Below are 26,107 nucleotides of genomic sequence, written 5' to 3' on the forward strand. Positions count from 1 at the left end.
CGACAGCAGCTCGATTTGGATGTGCATGTAAACGTAGTCAGTGTTTCCCACAGACCAGGTAGCAATTTATGGTGCTCCACTGTGCCGATGAGGGAATCGTGCGCGGTGGTGTCGTGGCGGTCGGTGGAGTCGGTCATTGGGGTGTATGCAAAGTGTTTACAGCGGGCGGTGTTCAAACACAGTATTTTTCTTCAGAGTCACCTGCTGGGACTATTTTAAAGCTACAAGAAGCATTTGAGATTATTCAGTTCAATCTAAATTCTTTTAAGTTCTTTAAGAGAAGACAGCTAAAACAATTTTTACCAGAACCCTGCCTGGTTTCATTCCTAGACCCAACTTTACATTACAGGGCAGGCCATTAGTTTGCTGGACTTGATGTTGGTGGAAAACCTGTCTTTTTAAATTTATGAAAATTACTCACCAAATTTGAAGTTAAAGTTTAGTTTTTACTAGTTTTTAGTAAAAACTAAACTTAAATTACTCACCAAAAATGAAGTTAAAGTTTAGTTTTTACTAAAAACTAGTAAAAACTAAACTTTAACTTCAAATTTGGTGAGTAATTTTGCACCGATTGCAATTTTTTGGGCCAATTCCGATTTTCCATGGAGTGTGACCTGCCGATACCGATTTTGGCTGATTCCGATTTCATTTTTTCAAACCACTTCACAGCACACACAAAGACTATATTCTTTTTATCTTTTCTTTAATAGAACATTCTGCCAGATTTTCAGTAATAAATTTTCAACACCTCAAAGCTTGAAAACAAACAAAAAGGCATTGTTCTTTGTAAATTCTTTCTTCATGTTTAGTATTAACATATTAATTCCTGAAATAGGAAATTCTCACACATTTTTTCTTTTCCCGTCCAATATCTGGCACAAAAACAACTTCCCCCTCATATATTATTTGCCTACTGCTATGGAACACACTTTCATAAGCCTATTTAGATCTGAAAACTTATGCCTTATGGAACAACCCATTTCTTCATTCAGTATCAAAATACAAAAATAATTTCCAGTCATACTTATACCGTAGCCATTCTATCATCTTTGTCAAATGTGTATTTGTAGAGTAATTTCCAATGGAATCAAGTGCACCCAAGGTTGTAAAACAAACAGACATTTTTTCTCTCTCTCTCTTTGTACAAATCTAACTAGATGTTTGGTAATAGGCTAACGTATTAATTCCTGTAATGGGAAATTCACACAACCACAAACGTTTTCTTCTTTTCACATCCAATATCTGGCACAAAAAAAAAATTCACTATATTTGGATATTCAAATATAGTGAATTTTTTTGTTGTTAACGGCGCGCGCGCCAGAGCTCGTTAAGCACGCAGGACTGACACTGTTCTGCGCAAGCGCAACACAATCGCACTAGAAAGCATGTTCAAGCTGCCATTGTAACTTCAGTTTTTTTAGTTGCGAATTACGAGTATTTCCACTTTCATCTCTGTGATACACAAGTTTCGATCGGCAGAAAATCGGCATATTTTAATTTTGACCGGCCGGTCGCCGGTCATGGCCGATCACGTGAAAATTGGCCGATTCCGATCAGCAGCCGGTCAATCGGTGCATCTCTGGTTTCGACCTTAGTTTTTTGCCTTTTTGTTGGCTATCTTTCAATCATTCTTTAGTTGACATTCAAGGAATAAATTGCAAAAAACAAGCTGGAGGTTTTTATTTTAAATATTGAACTCAACACTTACCTCAGCCAATACTAAAATAATAAAATAGAATATAATTAGATGTAAGAAACCATTTAAGGTAACACCAAGGCAACTAACAATAATGAAAAGCATTACCCTAATTGATGCAAAGCCTACATGCTCTATCAGAACATTTAATTCTGCGTGGCTTCCTGAAAAAAAACTCAAGTGCCCTATTGTAAGGGAAGTTATTGCTGAAGCGGGATAATGCAATAAGGCCGGTTCCTCGCATCAAGCTGCTACTGTATGCATCAGAATTGGTTTATAGACTGAGTCAGGGATGTCCGTTTCCTGTAAGCCAAGAAAGCTATGATGAAGCTCATCACGAGCACGAGGTAGGCTACCTTTTAAGATAAGGGGTCGGAAGGCGAATCGGGAAGGCTGCGTTATTTTTAATTAGCCTAACAGTACTACTTGCAGTCCGGGTATATGCGCACCGGCAGGCCTGTGTACACGTCTCTCTCTCTGTGTGTGTGTGTGCGCACGCGAGAAGAAAGAGCACTATGAATGAACGGAACGATGCGCAATGATTTTTTTTTTTTTTTCAAAATCGCGAGTCTGATTGTGTGGCGATAGGAATCCATTGTGTGGCGCTGCGCCACACAATGGTCTATGTATGGGAAACCCTGAGTCTGACTCATGACTTGACTTGCAGGGATGTGATTTTTCCGCGAATTCGCGGAATTCCGCTTTTTTCACCTCAAAATTAAAAAAAAAAAATTTCCGGTTTTTCGCTCAAAAATCCGCGTTCGTTCCAACTTTCAGTAATTCCGTCATTGAGATGAAACGAGGTACCCGATTGGCCCATCGCTCTGTAACAACCAATTAGGGGTGTCACGGTATAAAAATTTAACATGACGGTTATTGTGACCAAAATTATCGCGGTGTACAGTATTATCACGGTTATTTGAGTGGGCGTGGCTCAGGTTGAGTGGGCGTGGTTCAGGTTTTCAAGTTTGGACTGTGGACAAGTGGATCCTGACCTGGAGATGCAAGTACAGTATGTGGAAATAGGGAGCATGCAGCAATGGGTTAAAAAGTGCAGTGTTTATTATATAATGTAAAAAAAAAAATATATATATATATATATATATATATATATATATATATATATATATATATATATATATAAATACATTCTAATGAAAACTGCCGTTTTCAACATCATGGTAAAGCAAAACTGGTTATGGAAGAAGCATAATGTTTCTTCTTCCCTCGTCAAAAGTTACTTTGCGCATTTCAGCTAAAACATACACGTTAACCTACCTTGCACTTGCTGTACAGATGCTGATGATGGTCTCGCAGATGAGTCATTAGATTTGATGTATTGCTGCCTTTCGCTGACACCTTTTTTCTGCACACTCTACATGCAGGAGCACCGTCATCAACAAGTTGTCCCTCCGAATTTTTGAAATACAGTGAACCCTCGTTTATCGCGGGGGTTACGTTCCAAAAAGGACCCGCGATAGGCGAAATCCGTGAAATAGTCAACTTTATTTTTTTACAACTATTATACAAATGTAAAGCATTTGTTTAAGAAATAAAAAAAAAAAAAAAACGTTCTTGCAAATAACTATGACAGTTTTTAATACTTTTAAAATAATAATACTGTAATAATACTGTAAAATAATATTTTTAATAATGAATACGAGGTTAGACACATTGCGACTCACGCGTATTTCACAGTCCCTCTGACTGTGCCTCTTTGTCCTGACTCCGCTCCGCTGTAGCGTCATTTTCTGCTGAAGGCTGTGGTGCAGGTGTCTTTTTCCGAGAGAAGAACATAGTTATGGGTAGTTGTTGGCACTCTTTTTTTTCTTCTGGGCAAGAAGATTCTTGTAAACAGACATGCCACCTTCGATTATATTTGAAAACTGTAACGAGCAACACATCAACGGGTCCCATTCTTGTGCCACTCGCTGAAGTTCAGTGTTCTGAACACAATGCACTGTAAAAAAAAAAGAAGCCGCGAAAGATGAACCGCGTTATAGCGAGGGTTCACTGTATCCAAAATATTTCCACACTTCCGATTTTATCCGCTTGGAAGGCGGATAGATGTCTTCATCTTGATGACCACCACAGTCTCCTCCTTCCGCCATGCTTGAACTTCGGACAGTGAGTGAGTGAACTTGAGTGGCGTCGGCGGGAAAACTCGCACGGAAGTTCAAAGTCTCGCGAAAATGGAAGCTATCGCGGTTTTGACACTCAGAAGGTTATGGTCACCGTCAAAATATTTTAGCGCGGTAACCGTGTACACCGGTAATCGTGACAGCCCTACAACCAATGAACGCGCTTGTTAGATAGCTGTACGTAAGCTCGCTTCAAACAGAGTTGAAAGATGCAAATCGAGTTAAAGAAATCGACAGAATAGTGAAAAACAAGTTCCGCTGGGAATGGTTGGAGAAAGAGGTTGCTACAGACGTTGGACATAAGACTGTGAGACATTTGTTCAGTGATTTCGTTCTTTGGGGGGAGGGCAGAGGTCTCTGGCTGTCAAGTTTGGGGATGCTGGGACCTCCCCTGCCCGAGCTACGAGCGTGCAAAGTCGGGCTGGAGCCCGGGATAGAAATGAAACCTAAGCGGAGCGCCGCGGCTCGCCTCGGGGCGAATTGCATCCCGAGAAGCGGGGCTAGCACGCCCTGCCCGCGCTGGTTCTTTGGGGGGAGGGCAGAGGACTCTGGCTGTCAAGTTTGGGGATGCTGGGACCTCCCCTGCCCAAGCTACGAGCGTGCAAAGTCGGGCTGGAGCCCGGGATAGAAACGAAACCTAAGTGAGTGAACACAGTAGTTTTGAATATCTTTAAGTGAGTGAATACTGGGGTTCTGAATATCCTTAAGTGAGTGTACACTGGAGTTATGATTATCCTTTGGTGAGTGAACACTATAGAGTTATGTATATGAAGTTGACATTGCTAGAGTAGTAACTGCAGAAAAAAAGTGACTGATCTGCTGGAACTGGACATGGATGCTAGCATCTTTTTTCTTTGAGAGTTCCTGAAGACTTGTGGATGAATTCTTATGTTGCATCATGTTTGTTTGATAAGGCACATTTAGGTATGTTCAACTTCTACAGTAATTGAAAGTATAAATTTTGTTTTTCCTTATACAATTTTCTATTTATTCTAATGCAGATGATTTAATTTAGAATGACATTTTTAGGTTTCATGTTTTGGCTTTTTGTCAATTAAGAATCATTGAATTTACTATAGGGGCTCAGAGTTGCATGTTGACCATTAAATTGGCTTGAATTTGTTAATCATGACAAGTTTTTTCTTGTGTGTTTGCTTGCCATTTTAGTACAATTTTTAAGTCAGAAAACCCCAGAACCCAGGAGCTTCAGGGGGCTTCGCCCCCCCCCCTTGTCCTCCCACCAGGGCGCTGCCCTGGACCAGCTGGGGGCCTGCGGCCCCCAGACCCCCGGCTAAAATTTTCAGATAATTTCACCAGCCCCAAATCACATCCCTGTACTTGGACTTGTGCATTAAAGGAATACTCCGGAGTGAAATGCTTTCTAGGTCTATTTTCGCGTTATTGGGAGTGCATACGTTGAGTTGCTATCACAATCATGTCAATCGGTTGTGTTTTGAGAATTCGTTTTTGTGATTTCAACCGGAAAGCGCTAACACGGCAGTGCACGGGGCATGTCTTTTTGCCGATACAAAATGCTAGTTTTAAAACCATTGCAACGCTCAAAACAACATGACAGTTCTGTGGAAGTGAGTAGAGGGTTCCTACAAACAAAACGAGCTGTCTCTAGCTCTGCAAGTGCACGGATAGTGTATAGAATAGTAAATACAACGCCAGTGACCTTACCTGAAGTTGGTCTTCCTCAGACGCCATCTTGAGTGGACAGTCCGTAAAAGCCGAGTGCAGAGCCCATCCCGATGGAAATGCACAATGGGCTCGGCACTCGACTTTCCGCTCAAGATGGCGTCTGAGGAAGACCAACTTGGTCAGTGCTCTGCAGGTCTTAACTGAAGCACTTCAAATTAAGGGTTAGCGGGCTGCTAAAGTTTGCAGGCGTTTCACAAGCAAGACCAGAGGCAATTCTAGAGTCTGTTGTGGCCCCAAGCAAAAGTTTCCAGAGGGCCCTTCTGACCAGTGTTCATCACCAATATGTTATAAATAATCTGACACCAACGAAAAATGTATGAAACCAAAGTTTTTTAAATTCCAAATGTGAAAATACAATGGTAAAAAAACAATAAAAAACAAAATAAATAAGCCCTCGGGCCCCTGAGCCAGGGGGCCCCAAGCAGTTGCCTGCCTTGCCTGTTCACAAGCTGCGCATCTGAGCAAGACTAGGTGTAATATTAGCCAACATTAGCACAATTTGATATGATGTAATAATGTCTTTGTGACCTTAATGAACACCAGTTGTTAAGTCGGATTGTTATTTACATGCCACAGAAACTTAGAAAACAGTCATATTCATATGTTGTCATTTTTACACACTGAATATGAACTGTTGTTAACTGATTAATTTTACGAGCTAATCTAAGGTTACAGTCCTCAAGGACTGTTTGCTAGCTAGCAGCTGGTCACTGCACTGCAACCGCACTTGTTAATTGACATGGTAGCCGAACTTGCTTGCTGTTTTCGTGACCACACCCCCAGAGTGAATATTCAATTTTGCGTGGTTTCGCCCAGTGGAAACCTACAGTAACCATTTGTGTAAGCAAAATTTACTGTTAAAACCTGTTGTTAAAACAAAGTGTGGTGAAGCAGCTTTTAGCTACTATGCAGTACAGCTATGGAACCAACTTCCAGAGGACATCAAAAATGCTCCTGCTGTTGGCAGCTTCAAATCTAGACTAAAGACCAAGCTGTTCTCAGATGATTTCTGCTAACTGATAAATATCATCTTTACATGTTTTAAACTTTAACTTTTACAGTCTCTGCATGTTTTAAACTTTACTTAACTCTTATTCTATTTTATTCTGCTGTTTTTTACTGAACTTTTACTTCATTTTATTTTATTTCTACTATTGTTTAATTCTTATTTTTTTCTCTCTTCTTCCCCCTTTATTTTATTTAATTTTATTTTCTATTGTTTACTGTTTTGCTTTTACTTCTGTAAAGCACATTGAACTGCCACTGTGTATGAAATGTGCTATATGAATAAACTTGCCTTGCCCCCCCATCAGAAATATTGGTAGGGACATATCAGCTGTCGTTTGATATTGGTAGGGACATATCCATACCCAATTCTACGCCTATGGTCTGTACAAAGGAGCAACATATTGTCTTTTCCCCATTCAGTGGATACCCTGGCTGGATAACTGTTGCATGTTGGGAGGCCTTGCCTCTGACAGAGAGCCGCATGAGATGACAGAAAACAGCGCAGTGTTTTCAGTCAGTGGGTCAAACCATCCATCATCAAAGTGCCATCACTGGTGCAGCCGGTAGCTGGCAAACCGGTCAGGAGATGGAATTTCAGGAAGGTGAACTAGCAGTTGTTTTTGGCAGAAACGGAAAGAAGAACTGCTGGACCCAGAAGCAGCTAATGTGGACGCTGCATACGCTGCCTACTGTAAAGTCCTCCTAAGGGCAGCAAAGCACAACATTCCGCGTGGCTACAACAAGAACTACATCCCGGGCTGGGATGAGGAGTGCAGCTGCCTGCTACGCCAACACCAGCAGGCGAGCTCCAGGGAAGAAATGGCCGCAACAGCAGCAACCTTACTGCAGAAGCTGGACAACGCCCGGAGGACTAGGTGGACTGAAGTAGTGGAATCTATCTACTTCACCCACTCTAGCGGGAAGGCGTGGCAGACGATCAACCTGCTCTCAGGGAGAAAAACAACACCCCACAGGTGTCAAGTGTCAGCAGATGCCATTGCTTCCCAGCTCCTGAAAAATGGCCGCTTCCCAGATGCAGACAAAAACTTCACACGACTGATTTCGTGTGAGGTATCGTCTCTCTCCAGGGCAGCCAGTGTCGATGCCAACCTCTCAGGAGACTTCACAGCAGCCGAACTAAGTGCAACAATTAACAAACTGAAGCCGAGCAAGTCACCAGGTCGAGACAATATCCACCCAGAGTTTGTCATACACCAAAGTGAAAGAACATCTTGCTGGCTATGCTCGTTCTTCTCAGCATGCTTCCGGAGGTCCAAGCTCACCCAAAGACCTGGCACCATGCTTCTGTCATAGCCTTGCCAAAGCCGAACAAACCCGCTGAAGATCCGAAGTCCTACGGGCCCATGTCTCTGCTCTGTGCCCCATATAAGATCCTGGAGAGGCTGAGTCACAGCCACATTGAGCCAGTGGTGGACCCACAGCTCCCACCGGAACAAGCCGGCTTCTGCCGAGGCAGGTCAACAGTGGATCAGGTAACCCTACTCACTCAGGACATCGAAGACAGCTTTCAGGATAACGAGAAAGCCGGAGTAGTATTCCTGGACCTGACAGCCGCCTATGACACCGTGTGGCACCGTGGACTACATCTGAAACTGTTGAGAACAATCCTGGACGGCACATGGTGAGGTTCATCATGGAGATGCTCTCGAACCATAGCTTTATCCTACAGACCAGTGATGGCCAGACCAGCAGGCTGCGAAGGCTGAAGAATGTTGTCCTGCAAGGCTTTGTCCTCTCACCAATGTTGTTCAACATTTACATTCACGACCTGCCGGATATAATATCTACCAAGTACGGCTATGCGGACGATTTGGCCAAAGTGCTTCGACGCCCAACATGGAAGGCGATGGAAGATGGTCTCAATCGAGACATGGGCATCCTGGCAGACTACCTCCAGAAGTGGCATCTTCAACTCTGCGTGGGCAAGACAGTGTCTGCAGCATACCGCCTCAACAATCGGGAAGCAAGAAGGGAACTGGACGTGTATGTTGGCAACAACCGACTGGAATTCCAGCAAGCCCCCAAGTACCTTGGTGTACGCTTGGATCGGACACTGTCTTATAAGCAACACCTGGATGAAGTGAAGGCCAAGGTAACAGCAAGGGTCTCGCTCATCCGCCGTCTGGTGGGTTTGACTTGGGGAGCTTCCCCCCAGACACTTCGCATATCCATGCAAGCCCTTGTCCTACCTGTAGCCGAGTACTGTGCCCCTGCCTGGAGCAGAAGTCCACATGTGAACAAAGTAGATACTGCCACCAACAGCACCCTCTGGATAGTAAGTGGTTGTCTGGAACCCACCCCTGTGTTCCACCTGCCAGTCCTTGCTGGAATCACCCCAGCCAGTCTCCAACAGGATGCAGCTACCCTCCCCCTGGCAAGAAAAGCCTGGAAGTATGACTGGCACATCCTGCACAAAGCTACAATAACACCGGCTCCACCAGGCAGGCTCAAGTCTCGCCATCCTTACAACAAGGCAGCACAAGAGATGCTACAGTCTATGCCTGAGGACTTGTCCAGAGACGCCTGGCTGGCAGCATCCTGGAAACAGACGTGGGAGATGGCTGGGCTCTCCCGCATCCAACAATACATCAGGGACCCAGGAGGCGGTGTAAAAGAAGACCTGCCACGCCACCTGTGGACCTCACTGAACCGTCTACACACTGGGGTCGGCCGCTTCAAGTCATCACTGAAGAAGTGGGGCCTATCGGGCAGTGCGGCATGCGAGTGTGGCGAACCTGAACAGACTGCCGAGCACATAATCACCGGCTGCCCCCTGTACAGCCCACCCTCAGAAGCTGGCTTCTTCGACTTAGGACCAGAGACAAGGGCGTGGCTGCACGACACCGAGTTGGCCATCTGATGATATACGGAAGAAGAAGGGTCAAGCTAATACTCTGGCCACTTCCCTTTGTAGCTGTAAACGCCAAAATTGTGGTAAAAAAAAATTACCGAGTTCATTTTCATTTACCGTACGATAAGTCGGTATATCAAATATCACGACAGGCCTATCGACTACAACACTGGTTCATAATATTTTTCTTTTGTTACTATTATGTTTGAATTGGACACCACAATTATTTGCATGTTTCATTTGATATACAAATACCAGCATACTTGACCTGCATAATTTTGAGTCACCCTTATTAAATTTCAGACTAGAGTCCTGCACGATATGAAGTCTTACCAGAATGCAATTTTTCTCTTTCACAGATGGACGCCAGGAACGCGTTATGTTTGATAAGATCACTTCCCGTATCCAGAAGCTTTGCTATGGACTCAACGCTGACTTTGTTGATCCGGTTTGTGTTCACGCCTTAACAGATTTTACCCATGAATTAACTTTATCTTGCTTAACGTCATGGTTTTTTTAAGTGAGAATGTGAGTGAGGAGGAATTGGGACTGAAAAGCAAAGATTTTGTTTTTATTGGTGCTTTAGAGCTCTCTGGCCTGGGTGTCTCTGGGAAATTTGACCTCGTGTCAGATCTCCTTTCCATTGACGTGAAAGTAGAAGAGTTTTTTTTTTTTTTAATGTTTAAAAATGATTGTTACTGAGTGAATGACGATATAATAGAGCACAGTGGTTTCAGCCAGTATCACGAGTTACATTTCAATTTTCCTCGACACTCGCACCATGTTGTGATGTTTCCAGACTCAGATTACCATGAAGGTGATCCAGGGTCTGTACAGTGGTGTGACCACTGTCGAGCTGGACACGCTGGCTGCTGAGACGGCAGCCACGCTGACCACCAAACACCCAGACTATGCAATCCTGGCAGCCCGCATCGCAGTGTCCAACCTGCACAAGGAGACCAAGAAGGTCTTCAGCGGTGAGTAGTCATGGAGGATTAATGTCAAATACAGTTCACGCTGTATATGCATTTTAAGAACACGTGTTTAAATAAATATGACAACGTGTCATGTCTTAAATCTGACGTAGCGAAGGCTGACGCAGGCTTCCTCGGAGTCACATAAAGCCAGCATTTATTTTCAAACTACTGCTCCTGCAGCATCGTCAGTGAGCTTAAAACCCCTGGAGGAGATGTGCACAGCTCTATTCTACATACTCAAGCTCACAGATGCCCATGAGTGTTGCTCTGATTCCCACCTGACTGTTAATATTACCAATGATTAATTTTATCATGTGAGGAAACACCCTCTGATTTAAAATTAATGAGAACATTAATGAGTAACAGCCAATGAGTGAGTGCATGAGCAAAAGACTGAAACGACCATAAGTCATGGTGAAGATTACTCAGTGTTCAGTGTTAACCCAAGAAAACGATGTATGACTGAAAGAGCACATGTATGAATGATTTCCCAGATATCCAGAGGGCTTTTTCCACTCAACTATTGACAGTTAATGTGTGTGTGAGCGATATCCAGAGGGCTTTTTCCACTCAGCCAGCCGGACTAGTTACCTTCCAAAGTAACTCGCCAAACAGAAAATCAACTAGCCAAAATTTGTTCATGTATAAATTTTACTTCTGTCAAAAATAACGCAAAAGAGAATAGTTACCATTGTTCATGACTAATGTGCATTTATTTCAAGACCTGAGTATTTTGATACTGTTGTTAAATACATAAATGAGAACAACGCAGAGCACCATAATAATATAATATCAACAAATAATATATTGGACAACTTGGCAACTTGGTGTATGAGTATTGAAAACAAATATACTTACTATCATGACTATAGCACCCAAAATATGTCCAACATGCTTTCTGTATTTAACCATTTATGAGAGAGAAAGCATTAGGAGCTTCATATTGACTAGGAATCAACTTGGAAAAAAAAAAATGATTCCATAAAAATCGTATCGCAGCCAAGGCCTACCCTGCTCCCACGTTTGCTTATAAGTCCTTTGTCGTTTCTCCTTTGCGTACGCTTTATTGGCGGCCTTTTTCTCCTCTTCAGACCGAGGTCGCTTTGTCCCCGTCTCTGGCAGTTTCTGTACACCTTTCAGAAAATTCCACATCACAACGTAGCTTTGGCAGATGTAGATGTAAACAATGACAAAAACGCGTGTTTAAATGGGCGATAATGTGGCCACATCTATTGAATTTGATAATGTGATGTGACAGCGGGGGCGTGGCCAAGCGTCGGTCTATGAATGGAGGGCGGAGTCAGGGAAGGTAAGTGGTGGAATCATTGCACCTGATGGGGATTAACCTGTGTTTGTGTATCTTCCCCAGTGACCGCGCCCTTTAAAAGGAGAGGAGAGCAGAGAAAGGGAACTCTCTCTCCCCAACCAGAACATGTGTGTGCGCGTGCGCGCACGCACGGCTGGGAAGTGATAAAAGGCTGAAAAGCTAGCAATAAATAGTTCATTGAGAACTCAGTTCTGGCCTGCCGTGCTTCTGTGCTCCACCCACCTGGTCCAATACTACACGTGATTACCGCGATATTCAACGAGATGCGTTATATGCATGCGCAGTAGTGAACAAACCAACAGCCTGACTCGTACACGATATGATTCGGAATTCTTCGGTAGTTTCCGTCCTGCCGATAAACACATTGATTAACACAGACACGGCACACACTTAGTATGTGGCGGCTTTAGTTAATAGTGTGTCTGAATCTTTGCTTCATATATAATTTTTATTTTCAACTAGCCAGCCGGGCTGGCTAGTGACAGGAATTACCCGCCAAATGACAAATTAAATCGCCTCGGGCAAGTGGACCACCGCGAATGTCGAGCCGTGTGTGTATATAATTTCTTTCTTTTTTTTTTATTTTTATTTTTTAATATACCTCTTTGCAGATGTCATGGAGGACCTCTACAACTTTATTAACCCCCTGAATGGAAAACACTCACCTATGATTTCCAAGGAGACCCTCGACATCATCCTGGCAAATAAGGATGTAAGTAAGTAAAGCAACTGTTTACCAAAAAGAGAAAGTGATTTGGTTTTAAACTTCTCATTCTCTCCTGTCAACAGCGCCTCAATTCGGCCATCATCTACGATCGGGATTTCTCCTACAACTTCTTTGGCTTCAAGGTAGTTTAATTGTTGGATAATAGAATTACTATTTCATCTCAAATGTGATATGACTAGTAATTAATATTAGTGGTTTATTCTGATCACAATTAGGCATTTAAGGATATATTGTGTAACGATAAGTTGTCTATTCAAATTGATGGGGGGAATGAATCACCTGCTTAATCTTAGTTTTTCTGAGCTGTAATTGTATTGTTTAGACAGCAGAGAGTAAAATAGCAGGAATGCATGTGACTTCACCCTGGGTGGAAGTAACGCAGCTCTAATGCCACAAAAAGCAAATCTAAAGGGGGCTGGGGGGGAGCTGTTGAGCAATTAACTATACAAATAGATTTTAAGAAGTTGGAGCTCTTTTTCCATACTGCCAAAAGCTAAGGAAAAGAGAAGCAAACGGAGGTAGTACAAATGTTCATAAGCGTGTATTCAGAAAAGGTCTATTTGTTATTTTAACTTCTTGCAGTTTTAATAAAAGGAACATTTTAGTTAACAGGCTATTATATTGTATTCCAACCTTTACAAATATGGATAAATAATTGTTATTAAGAAAATGAAACAAGGGGTGTTTTACTTTAAAGTGACGCAGGTCGATGTACTGCTTCAGGAATCATTTAATCCAGTCTCCTTTCTGAATTGAACTGGTACGCATCATCTTGTTTCAATACATTTTATTTCTGAACGTGGGGCATCCTAACCACGTGTTAGTCTGTTTACAAACCACTCGGCAGCCGGTTCGGAAAAGTCACGTGAGGTTATGCGCGGGTCAGAGGTCGTGACCCCGGAGCAACAGCAAATGTGACAGATCACCCAGATTGAATGAAGACTCTTAAATCAAGACCAAAAGTATCTGACATTTGTCAGAGGCAAAACGCACCAGAAAAAAAGGGGGGGGGGGGTATATTCCAAATCTAGACACTTGTGAGCTTGAAGGCTCTCTAGCACTCGCTTCTGTGTCCGAGGCTGCTGGTTCCACCATGTTCGTTGTGACCTCGCTTATTATATTATTAGGATAAACTTCAGCCGTTTCCGTACCCTAGTGTAAATATTAGCGCGCTGCTCATTCTCCTTCACGGGCATGAGACAGCGGGCAATACAATGTGTGAGCCAAGTACCTAAGGGTTATTCTAGCTCCACAGGGTACTATTCATCTTTTTAATACATCGACCTGTATTACTTTAAAAAAGATTATTTAAGTTGATAAAGAATAGGAAAATAAACGTGGGGGTTGGGCAATACAATTTTAATTTAAGTTCTTTCCCCAAAAGTATAGTGAGGAAACTTGAATTGTGAAATGTGTGAATCATTGTGCCTAATCTCAATTAAATATTGCTGTCTTTCTTTAGACCCTGGAGCGCTCATATCTGCTTAAGATCAATGGAAAAGGTAAGAGTAGATATGGGATAGATGCGTTTTGAGAGATTTGTTTCTAAATGATAAACCACAAGCATTCACTTTGTGCTTCTGTATGTGTAGTTGCGGAGCGGCCTCAGCACATGCTGATGAGAGTCTCAGTCGGCATCCATAAGGAAGACATCGCTGCTGCCATCGAGACCTACAACCTGCTGTCTGAGAGGTGGTTCACTCACGCCTCCCCCACGCTGTTCAACGCAGGCACCAACCGGCCTCAGCTTTCCAGGTACACACACCACGAGGGGAAATCCTCATATTGCAACGTTTTGGAAGAGTCACTGCATGAAGTCTCATTTTATTAAAGCTGGGCTTTTGTGTGCCGTTTTTCTTTCTATTCAATTTGTAGTAAATCCTTTTTGAAGACACCTATATCTGTCTCATACTGTCTATAAGAAGCATTTACAGATGTGCAGTTCTTTCTTGAAAGGTTCTGGATCAGTGCACGGTCCGTTATTGGACTTTTTATAGGATTACACATGGTCTTTTTGTGGGGTTTTTTTTTCTGTTAAAATAAAACTTCAGATGAGGGTTGTTGACTCCTTGGAGAAATTCACCATCTTCCAGATAAAAAGCGTCTTATTCACTGTAGGGCTGTGCGATATATCGAATATACTCGATATATCACGAAAATTCTGTGTGCGATACATAAAATTATTATATCGTAACTATCGAGTATTTTATGGTCATCTTCTGACTTGCATTTGTTTCGTGTTTGTTTAAAACCTTTTCCGGTGGTTTTCTCCCTGTCCCTCAGGCAGTAACGTGAGAGGCTGCCTAAGAGTAAAGAAAACAATAACGTCACGCACTCGCCAACCAATCCCGGGCGACATCTCGGTGCTGAAAGGAACTTCCGGGAAGATTTTCTAGTTTCGGTTGTGTTGCCAGATTGGGCGGTTTTAAGTGCGTTTTGGCGGGTTTTGAACATATTTTGAGCTGGAAAACGTCAGCAGTGTCTGGCAACACTGCCGGCGGGAAGATTTCTTGGTTCCGGTTTACAGCGCTGACTCCGTTCGTGCAATCGCTGGTGCTGCATAGGCTACCGTGTAAGCTCTGGCAATTTCAGCGACAAATTAAAAATGGAAGCGGACGAATTGGTTCCTAAAAGAACTAGTAAGGGGTCAGTCATCTGGCATTTTTTGGATATCGCGAGGAGGACGTGGAGCAGCAAATGCCAGTTTGTAAAGTGTGCAAAAACAAAACCTGTCATCACGAAAGGCAGCAGCACTACAAATATGTTCCATAAACTCACCTGGTACAGTATGAAGAGTCTCTTAAACTCCGAACTACTTGCCCACGAGCTAAAACCCCCCACAAGCTAAACAAACAACCCTAGCGGCCTCGTTCTCCAAAGCCCCCCATATGAGAAACCGAGTCAGAGATGGAGAGCTATAACGGATGCAGTCACTCACTTCATTGCCGAAGACATGATCCCAGTTAGTATAGTGGAAAAACCAGGCTTCCAAAAATTACTAAACACACTCGATCCCAAACATGAGTTGCCTGGTCGCAGACATTTTACAGAGAAGGCAATACCGGAATTATACACATCTGATAGGCAGAGCCAGAAAACATTCAGTTCAAAAGTGTGCAAAGAGAAAAATTGTTTTGCAGATCTCTCTCTTCTCTCCCTCAATCTCTCTCTCTATTGTTCCAGTGGTTCTCAGTAGTCAGATTAATAGCTTGGAGATCTATTTTTTTAAATAATTTAATGAAAGAGCACTTTTCTTATTTAGGCTAAATGTCTTTCTCAGTGTTGAGCTTGCACTTTATTGGTTTGAGCTCTGAGCAGCTCTGTATTGTGTTGCCCCTTTGTTGCAATTTTCAAGATTGTTTTTGCAGTTTGTGCCACATCTTTGTTGAATAAAAATAGTCTTATTTCAATTCAATTGTGATTAATCACCAACATGAAAATTTAAAATGTGTTGTTGAAAACCACCTGTAAAGTTAACCAAGAATGTTATTTATTAATCTGCAGGGATTGTAGTGAAAACAGTAAAGAGTAAAAGTTAGATTTCATGGGGTCCTTTAGAGGAGATTTAAATATATCGAGATATATATCGTATATCGTGAAATGGAGAAAATGTATTGGGATATTAATTTTTTCCCACATCGCACAGCCCTAATTCACTGTATATACTTGCCATAGGGCATGATATAATGGTGCTGTAACGCAGGGGTCCCCAACCACCGGGCCCCGGACCGGTACCGGTCCGTGGATCATTTTGTACTGGGCCGCAAAGAATGAATAATCTTGATTATTATATATAAAAATATGTTTTTGCTTCCGGGTGTCATATTTTGAAAGACAACCACTTCCGCCCTTGTCTAACTTCCGTGCTTGACTCTTTGGCGCGTATCTATCCTGCATCAGCAATGTAAGCTAGCCTTCGCAAAATGAGTCAGAAACAGAGTTCACTGGAGAGTTTCTTTGGAAAAGGTAAACAAGACAACGATGCGACAGCAGAAGGGTCACAGACTGCCTGCAAAAAGAAAGCTGCATTTAAAAGAAAATACCAAGATTCCTACCTGAGTTACGGGAGGCTTAATTGGTCGCGCTGTGTCGGTGTATGCACGGACGGAGCAGCTACAATGACTGGGCGGCTTTCGGGCCTGACAACGCGGATCAAGGAGGTCGCCTCTGAATGTGAGTCCACACACTGTGTCATCCATAGGGAAATGCTGGCAAGCCGAAAAATGCCACCTGAGCTTAACAGCGTTTTGCAAGATGTGATAAAAATTATTAACCACATAAAAGTACATGCCCTGAATTCACGTCTGTTCGAACAGCTCTGTGAAGAGATAGATGCAGAACATAGACGCCTTCTCTTATACACAGAAGTGAGATGGCTTTCAAGAGGCAAATCGCTGGCAAGAGTTTTTGAGTTAAGAGAGTCACTGCAGAGATTTTTCGTGGAAAAACAGTCACCACTAGCAGCATACTTCAGTGACACTGATTGGATCTCAAAACTTGCTTACCTGTGTGACATTTTTAACCTGCTCAATGAACTCAATCTCTCACTTCAGGGGAAAATGACAACCATTTTCAAGTTGGCAGATAAGGTTGCAGCATTCAAAGCCAAACTGGAGTTATGGAGACAGAGAGTGAACACAGGGATATTTGACATGTTTCACATAGTAGCAGGGATTATGGAAGCGACTGAGTTTGGACCTTCATTCACCCAGTTAGTGCATGATCACCTGTTGCAGCTTTCAAAAGAGTTTGAGCATTACTTCCCCATCGCAAAAGACCCCAGGCTGGGGAAGGAATGGATCCGGAACCCATTTGTGAACAAGCCAGGGGAATCAACTTTAACCCTACAAGAAGAGGAACAACTAGTTGAGATTGCAAATGATGGTGGCCTTCGGTCCATGTTTGAAAGAACTTCAAATCTCTTTGCATTCTGGAGTAAAGTCAAAGCAGAACATCCTGACATTGCCACAAAAGCACTGAAAGTCCTGGTTCCATTTTCAACCTCTTATCTTTGTGAGGCAGGGTTTTCTGCAGTGACAGCAACAAAAACAAGACTATGGCGTAAACTGGATATAAGGAATACAATTCGAGTGTCACTGTCTCCCATCACCCCCAGATGGGACCGTCTACTTGCAGGCAAACAAGCCCAGAGCTCCCACTGATTCCACATTTTGGTGAGTTGATATTATAGTGTAATAGTTCATGAAAGTGCCTAATATAAAATGTAATTGTTGCATTCAGATTACATACTAAATATAATGATTAAGGTTTTTGTTATTGGAACCTTCACGCCCCTACCCGGTCCTTGAGAAAGTGTTTCTGTGTGAAACTGGTCCCTGGTACAAAAAAGGTTGGGGACCCCTGCTGTAACGCATGTACTGCACTGAACGTCTAATAAAACAATGTGGCAGTACGTTTATCAGTCAACCCTAGGGATAAACAATTCTGTTTAGTACAGGAAGTGCTTACTAAATATTGCATAATTACTGTTTATAGAAGTAACAGGAATCACATGATTGTTTTATTTGCAGTTGTTTCTTACTGTCTATGAGAGACGACAGCATCGAAGGAATCTACGACACTCTGAAACAATGCGCACTCATCTCTAAATCTGCTGGGGGCATCGGCGTGGCTGTGAGCTGCATTAGAGCCACAGGCAGCTACATTGCAGGAGTAAGTCAGCCTTCATGACTAGTCCCCAGTTTTGGACTGGTTCTACTGGTTATAAAATGTATTCAAATGAACCTTTTTTTTTTTTTTTTTAAATAAAGACAAATGGCAATTCTAACGGCTTGGTCCCTATGCTCCGAGTGTACAACAACACAGCCCGATATGTTGACCAGGGAGGAAACAAGGTGAGAAATTGCTGAAAAGTTCTGAACAGTACAGGCTTCACTGACCTGAAGTTTGTGTCTCTCTTTGCACACATCTCAATCAGAAGTACATCATAGTATAGAGTACTGTGGTATAAAAATTGTCCTTTCTTGGGCTCCCTGCAATATCATCTGGATTTGAACTAGTGACCTCTGGAACATGCTTCTGTTATGGCACTCGGGAATCCCCAGAAATACAAACCCTGTTTCCAGAAAAGTTGGGATATTTTTTCAAAATACAATAAAAACAAAACTCGGCTGTTAATTCACGTGAACCTTTATTTAACTGACAAAAGTACAAAGAAAAGATTTTCAGTGGTTTTACTGGCCAGCTTGTAAATATAAACGATGTTAGAATTTGATGTCTGCAACAGACACACAAAAATTGGGACAGAGGCAAAATAAGACTGAAAAGTTTAAAGAAAAGAGGATATTCAAGTAACGCCATTTTTGGAAGATTCCACAATAAGCAGGTTAATCAATTCAAAAAGAACATTTCTCAACACAAGATTGTAGAGTGTTTAGGTCTTTCAAACTCTACAGGATATAATATTGTGAAAAGATTCAGGGGATTTGGAGACATCAGTGTGGAAAGGGCAAGGTCGGAAAGAACTGTTGAATGTGCGTGACCTTGAAGCCCTCAGGCAGCTGCTGCCTGAGAAACTGTCATGCTAATGTGACAAATATAGCCACATGGGCTTGGGAGTATTTCGGAAAACTGTTGTCGCTTAACAAATTCTGCTGCTGCATCCAGAAATGCAACCTGAAACTGTATTACACAAGGAGGAAGCTATTCATCAGTTCTATGCAGAAACACCACCGATTTCTCTGGGCCCGAACTCCTCTCAGATGGACGGGAAGACAGTGGAAACATGTGCTGTGGTTAGATGAGTCCACATTTTAGCTTGTTTTAGGGAAAACTGGACTTCAAGTTCTTCATGCCAAAGGTGAACACAACCATCCAGTTTGTTATTAGAGAAAGGTGCAAAATCCAGCATCTATGGGGGTATCGGTGCCCACAGCATGGGTTAGTTGTACGTGTGCAGAGGTACCATTGATGTAGAGGCGTATATTGGGATTTTAGAGAGAGACATTCATCAAGGCGATGTCTGTCTCTACCCGGGAAGTCCATGCCTATTTCAGCAGGATAATACCAGGTCTCATTCTGCACTGGCTACAACTGCGTGGCTTTGTATACAGAGTGAGTGTGCTTGACTGGCCTGCTGCCAGTCCAGATCTGTCCCCTATTGAGAAATGGATGGTGAATCATGAAGAGCAGAATCAGACAACGGTAACCAGACTGTTGAGCAGCTGACGTCTTGTATCAAGCAAGAATGGACAAAAATTCCAATCGCAAAACTGTAACAATTATCCTCAGTTCCCATATGATTTAAGTGTTATTAAAAGGAAAGGTGATGTAACACAATGGTAATAATGTTTCTGTCCCAGCTTTTGAGTGTGTTTCAGGCATCAAATTCTAATTTTGTTTATATTTCCAAAATACAATCGAGTTGGTCAGTAAAACTATCGAAAATCTTTTCTTTGTACTTTTGTCAGTTAAATAAAGGTTCACGTGAATTAACATCAGAGTTTTGTTCTATTGCATTTTGGCGAATATCCCAACTTTTCTGGAAATGGGGTTTGGATATTTTTACTAAAATTTAAGATGCATCATAGTTTGGTGAAATATAATTGATTTATTTTAAATCACATACGTTACTAAAACCCAGCTGATTAATGAAGTGAGATCATTCAAAATACGTGATTGAAAATAAGGTTCCTGTGGCAGTACCTCTGCTACATTACCATGATCCATCGATTTTTATCTCCAAGCAGACAGGATTTATAAACTTTTTGATGCCATTTCTGTTCTCTAAAATACACTAGGTCCTCTATAACAAGCCATAATTTGAGTGTTGGCAATGACAAAATATTTTTACCTCAATGTAGAGACCTGGAGCTTTTGCCATGTACCTGGAGCCCTGGCACTTTGACATCTTTGATTTCCTGGAGCTGAAGAAAAACACGGGTAAAGAAGAGCAGAGAGCCAGAGACCTGTTCTATGCTCTCTGGATCCCTGATCTCTTCATGAAGAGAGTAGAGACCAATGGAGTAAGTGCAGCTCATAAGATATACTCAATAGCAGTGGGCTTTTGGTGTCTCTGGTAGCACTGGTGTGTGTAGTAGTAGTAATAATAATATTCAGTTACTAAACATACTTTTACGTGCGGGCGACAAGGTGGTGTAGTGGTTAGCACTGTTGCCTCACAGCAAGAAGGTTCTGGGTTCGAGCCCAGCGGCCGATGAGGGCCTTTCTGTACTGTATGGAGTTCTCCCCGTGTCTGCGTGGGTTTCCTCCGGGTGCTCCGGTTTCCCCCACAGTCCAAAGACATGCAGGTTAGGCTAACTGGTGGCTCTAAATTGACCGTAGGTGTGAATGGTTGTGTGTCAGCCCTGTGATGATCTGGCGACTTGTCCAGGGTGTACCCCGCCTCTCGCCCATAGTCAGCTGGGATAGGCTCCAGCTTGCCTGCAACCCTGCACGGGATAAGCGGTTATGGATAATTGATGGACTTTTACATGCTGATGTGTTGGCAAAGCTACCTTTATATGTACCATATGGATTATTGTATTAAAAAAGACAGACTGACATTATAGTTTAACGTTGTGTTTAGAAACTAATATGATCCAAGTAGTCTTCAACTGCACACACCCTGTTAGCAACAGTACAAGCTGTTCTGCAGTGAATTGTGTGGATTAACATTAGCTTGAATATTCATTTCTGTTAATCGGCATTTTCTTACTTGGATAGTTTTTACGATGAAGTACAGTTTGATGCCTTTCTCCAACTTGCTAGAAGGGACTTTGCAAGTATTCATATAAGTCCGATATGTGATTGATCACCTTCTTCTGGAGCTCTATCAGAGACTGACTGAAAATGAGTTACAAGTGCAGTGAATGTGATGCACAGGAACCGTGGTAAATAAAATGCAGAAGTGTATGTAAAGGAGCCTGCTTGCGTTGAATGGTCATGGTGTGTTGGTTAGGAAATATCTTCTTGTTCGCAGAGCATATATTTAGAATTTTTAATTATCTGTAATTTAAATAGGCTTGGAGCTTCTCAGCTTTGCTCCTTTTCCTGAATGTGTAGCTTCAACTGAGGGGTTATTTATTTCACAAGCAGCAGAGGGCAGTAAACTTACAAAATGACCACTTTATTTAAAATTTTTTTTTTCAAGCACTTAAGTCTGTGCTGAAGAGATCATGTCTTATATTTTGCTTAATTATTTTTCTTTTCTTTCTTCCAGGACTGGTCTCTTATGTGCCCGAATGACTGTCCAGGTCTAAATGAGTGCTGGGGAGAAGAGTTTGAAAAACTTTACACCAGGTAAACAAACACAAAAATGAATTAATTACTCTCTTGCAGCTACCGTACAAGGCGATTCCCACTTTCCATGCTTTCAGCACCTGACTGAATCAGGCCTGATTAGTCATTTCTGCTCTGAGAGAATATTTTTAATTATATTTTTTTTCGGGGTCCGGTTTCCATCAAATCATGCGCTCTGATTGGCTTGCGAGCGGTCCAGAATCTAACGATACGGACCCCGGTTACGGACCTTTGGCGACTCGCTTGTTCACAACAACATAGTAGTCATTTTTGGCAATGTCTATTTTCGCATTTCTCAATATAATAGCATTAATTTTACAGCATGGATAGCGATAACGACTGTTCACAGCGGAAGCAAGTTTTACTACCGAGGAAGACGAAATAAAAGAAAACATTTCAGGAGAAAGCCGAAAACCTCTAACTGTTGCTAATGTTGAGCAAAAACATGGCTGAATCCTGAATGACTCAGTTTTGTATAAATAGAGGACTACATAGGCAGCAAAATGTAGGGTTTTTTTTTCCCTCCCCCCTGCCATGGAAGTGCACTTGCATGGATTAAAGTTTTCCGTTGTGTGACGGATTTCCGTCAACTGAACTCTCCCAAGGCCAAACGTGAGGTCGGTGCTGATCCGAGGAGAATTTAAAATGACGGGTGGTTGGGTAGAGATTGGGTTATAACACTGTGTTGCAACACCATCAACTATCAGCAGGGGTGGCATTAAAAAAAACATGCGCTGTCAAAATTGGCAAAATACATTCCCATGTGCTTGGTGTGCTTGTGTCTGACCATTTCTGTTTTGTATTAAATTAAATCTTGCCAAAATGACTTAGTTCAAACTTGGACATATATGGCCCTTTTCCACTACCCTTTTTCAGCTCACTTCAGCCCGACACGGCTCGCGTTTCGACTACCTCAGAGCAGCACGACTCAGCTCGCTTCAGCCCTACTCAGCCCCCAAAACTCGCACGGTTTTGGAGTAGGGCTGAAGCGAGCCGAGCCGAGTGGGGCTAGGGGCGTGAGGAGACACTCCCCTGTGCACTGATTGGTGAGGAGGAGTGTCCTCACACGCCCCGCGAGCACGCTGGGATCTGTAAACACCGTAAACCCGGAAGAAGAAGAATTACGAATTACGAGACTTTCTGAAGCTTTATGCACCTCGCCTCATCTATACGCTCTTGCCGGTATCTGTTGGCGTTGTCGGTGACAACAAGCCACAGCACCAAGACCAGCAACACTAACGACTCCATGTCCTCCATGTTTATTGTTTACTCTCCGGGTCGTGAGACTACCGCTTAAAAGCTCACTGATGTCACTGTTTGCGCCGCCTAACGACATCACGTGACGTCCACCCACTTTCGCTAACTCCACCCAATGTGTCCACCCACTTCCAGCCAGCGCGGTTGTAGTCGAAATGCAACCCCAACAGCCCCACTCAGCTCGACTCAGCCCAACTCAGCACGGCACGGCTCGGCTCAGCCCAACTCAGCCGCGTTGGTAGTGGAAAAGCGGCATTAGAAATGGAGCATGTTAAAAAAAAAAACCCGAAAAAATAAACCCCGGAAAGCCCGCTCGTCTGCTTCAGCCAGACTTGAAGACCCGACGGTGCAATGCTTGCAGACTTTCAGAAGTAATTAGACCTAAATTTATAGCTAACAAATCAGCAGACGCCCCAACAATTATTATTTTCGTTAGGCCAATGTGTAAGGTATGTTAGAACCGTGCCTTATAGCCTACGTTATATCACAATTTAAAGGACGTTCGAGGAGTTGGAGGCTGCGAGCGCAATGATGTTCCGACATGCGCTAAACTTTATTCCCTGAAAATCATACACCAGCATTCAGTGCCCCAAACAGTCAAAATGTCTAGAAGACTACGGTTAAATAATAATCATAGCCTACTAAGTTAAATTACGTCAAAACATCTGTTTCTGGCCTATGAAATGATGGAGGAAAATGAGAACAAACGCAAAGTAGATAGCAGCCAACTTCACGCGATCTTTTAGGTAACTTAACACTCGTGTTGGCCACAATATTTCTCTTAATAAAATCTTGAATTGTTTTTGAAGTCGTATTCAACACAAAGTAAGGTCAAACCCCAATTTTAATTTAAGCGAAGATCCAAACTTTTTTCTATATTGACGTCGAGTACAGAGGAGCATGTCATTCTGCTTTCGGTTTCGGCAGCATGGATGCGCTTTACATGAAAGAAGGCACTGATGTGTCTGCCATCGATAAAGGTGTAAAAAAAACAAGTGGAGGTGGGCTTGGCTGTACGAAATAGGTGAAAACGGAAAGCCATTTAGTTCATGGTGCAAAAAACTAAACATTCCAGGCGCTTGCATTTGTGTGGTTTGCCACAAAAAAATAATATACGGAAGCAATGGAAAGAGAGTGCAATAAATTGAATATATTAATCTATTAATTAATTGATAATAAAGTTATCAGTTCTAAGTTAACCATTCTCAGAATTTCATCGAAATCCACCCATTCCCCCCCCCCCCCCCCCCCCCCCCCCGTAAATTTTCAATTTTCAGGCAAATAATTTTTTTTTTTTTTTTTGCTTTAATCCATGCACTTGTATACCGAGGAGGAAGCCATTTCGATTTGTATTGCAGTTGTGAATGAGGATTCAGAATGCCAGCTCGCCTTGGCTTTGTTTTCCCTTTCGGGCGCTCTCATTTTCTGTTAGAATTTGGTAAAGAAAAAATATATATATTATTTACCAGCTTAAGGACCTTGGCCCAGGGGCCTGGGTCAGTATTTTCAAGACCATGGTCACGGTATTTCACGATACGGACTTCCCAGCTGGTAAATAATAGTCTGGCTAACGCAACTTCTAAGCTCTACGAGCTATTGGTCTGGCCAAGATATTCAGCCCAACCGTTTCCCAGAGCCCGTGGTTGACCCGCCTCCCTGAAATGCCTCAGTTTGCTACTGGTTGAAGCCAGAAAAGGCTGTGACGAAGCTTAAACCAATCACATCACTCTTTCCTCTGACGTATGTGACGCGACGATAGGATTCTTGCTGAGCCCCATTGATTTGGCTACTAGCGGGGCTAACTGTTAGATTAAACTCTTACCGAAGCCGGTCGGGAGCAAGGCGAAAACGTCCTTCCTTTCAATAAATACCTCCAGGGCTGCTCTTTGCTCCGTTTTCAATGCGAACTTCCCGTTGAATGCTTTCAATACAGCATGATTCTGTAAACAATCTATGGCTTCCGGTCGCAGTTCTACTACGTCACTGCCTTGAACACGCCTCTACCCAGGGCCGTTGGAGATGCTCAAAGTTGATTGGCTCCCGATTTTTCGGGAGCTTGGAAGAGCTGGAGATAGCTTGCCTGGCCAGACTAAGCTCGCAACAGGCCCTCGTGTTGCGTCACGCTTAGGATGGGTGGGCCCAGGCTAGGTAAATAATATATATGTAATTGAAAAGCCTACTAGTGTACTGATTTTAAGCAACTGTGCACATTGCAGGTATGAGCAGGAGGGGAAAGCGAAGCGTGTCGTGAAAGCTCAGCAGTTGTGGTACGCCATCATTGAGTCTCAGACGGAGACCGGCACTCCCTACATGTTGTACAAGGACTCGTGCAATCGCAAGAGCAACCAGCAGAACCTGGGTACCATCAAATGCAGCAACCTGTGCACTGAGATTGTAGAATACACCAGCAAGGACGAGGTGAGGCCCGAGTACTAGTAAATACTGTAATGTATCCGTAGCACAGTAGGGCTGAAGTTTGGAAATGTGTATTCTATATGTAAATAAAAATAATAATAATTCACTTAACTTGGTTTCTTCTCGCATAAAACATGTTGCAGGTGGCCGTGTGCAACCTGGCATCTCTCGCTCTGAACATGTACGTAACACCTGAGCGAACGTTTGATTTCCAAAAGTTGGCATCTGTCACAAAGGTCGTTGTTAGGAACTTGAACAAAATCATTGACATCAATTATTATCCAGTCCCAGAGGTGAGAGAGGTTTTATTTATTTTTATTATTATTATTATTATTATTTTTAAATAAATAGTCAATTAATTTAATTTGTCTATTCATTGACATTAGAATGGCGTTTGACTTTTTTTGATAGGCGGAGAAATCGAACAAACTCCACAGGCCCATTGGTATCGGAGTGCAGGGGCTGGCCGATGCTTTTATCCTGATGCGTTTCCCTTTCGAGAGTAACGAAGCTCAACTGCTCAACATACAAATCTTTGAAACGATCTACTATGCCGCGCTGGAGGCCAGCTGTGAGCTGGCGGCTGAACACGGCCCATATGAGACCTACGCCGGCTCTCCTGTTAGCAAGGGTGTAAGTGTCCAAACTGGAGCACAGCAATACAGGCTCTCCGGTTCTTCCTAGTAGTCATTCATTAGACTTGTGTAGATTATTAGTGCTGA

At 42.8% G+C, this 26,107-nt stretch overlaps 1 protein-coding gene across 5 annotated transcripts in view; it reads left to right on the forward strand.

Annotated features, from left to right (window-relative positions):
- Nucleotides 1-26,107, forward strand: part of rrm1 (ribonucleotide reductase M1 polypeptide) — a 43,289-nt gene that overhangs the window by 12,678 nt on the left and 4,504 nt on the right. For 4 of the 5 annotated variants that reach the window (XM_060936249.1, XM_060936248.1, XM_060936246.1 and 1 more), the window contains 13 exons: nt 9,781-9,869; nt 10,221-10,398; nt 12,337-12,437; nt 12,515-12,574; nt 13,915-13,954; nt 14,045-14,207; nt 17,984-18,125; nt 18,224-18,307; nt 20,276-20,437; nt 21,634-21,713; nt 25,187-25,388; nt 25,529-25,678; nt 25,797-26,018. In XM_060936249.1, coding sequence (XP_060792232.1) covers nt 9,801-9,869; nt 10,221-10,398; nt 12,337-12,437; nt 12,515-12,574; nt 13,915-13,954; nt 14,045-14,207; nt 17,984-18,125; nt 18,224-18,307; nt 20,276-20,437; nt 21,634-21,713; nt 25,187-25,388; nt 25,529-25,678; nt 25,797-26,018 — 1,653 coding nt within the window. In that variant the 5' untranslated portion in view covers nt 9,781-9,800. Of the gene's footprint in view, nt 1-9,780; nt 9,870-10,220; nt 10,399-12,336; nt 12,438-12,514; nt 12,575-13,914; nt 13,955-14,044; nt 14,208-17,535; nt 17,627-17,983; nt 18,126-18,223; nt 18,308-20,275; nt 20,438-21,633; nt 21,714-25,186; nt 25,389-25,528; nt 25,679-25,796; nt 26,019-26,107 lie in introns of those variants that run through there. The other variant, XM_060936250.1, reaches the window with a different exon arrangement.

Source organism: Neoarius graeffei, chromosome 12 (assembly GCF_027579695.1).
Source record: "Neoarius graeffei isolate fNeoGra1 chromosome 12, fNeoGra1.pri, whole genome shotgun sequence".
Taxonomy (NCBI): domain Eukaryota; kingdom Metazoa; phylum Chordata; class Actinopteri; order Siluriformes; family Ariidae; genus Neoarius; species Neoarius graeffei.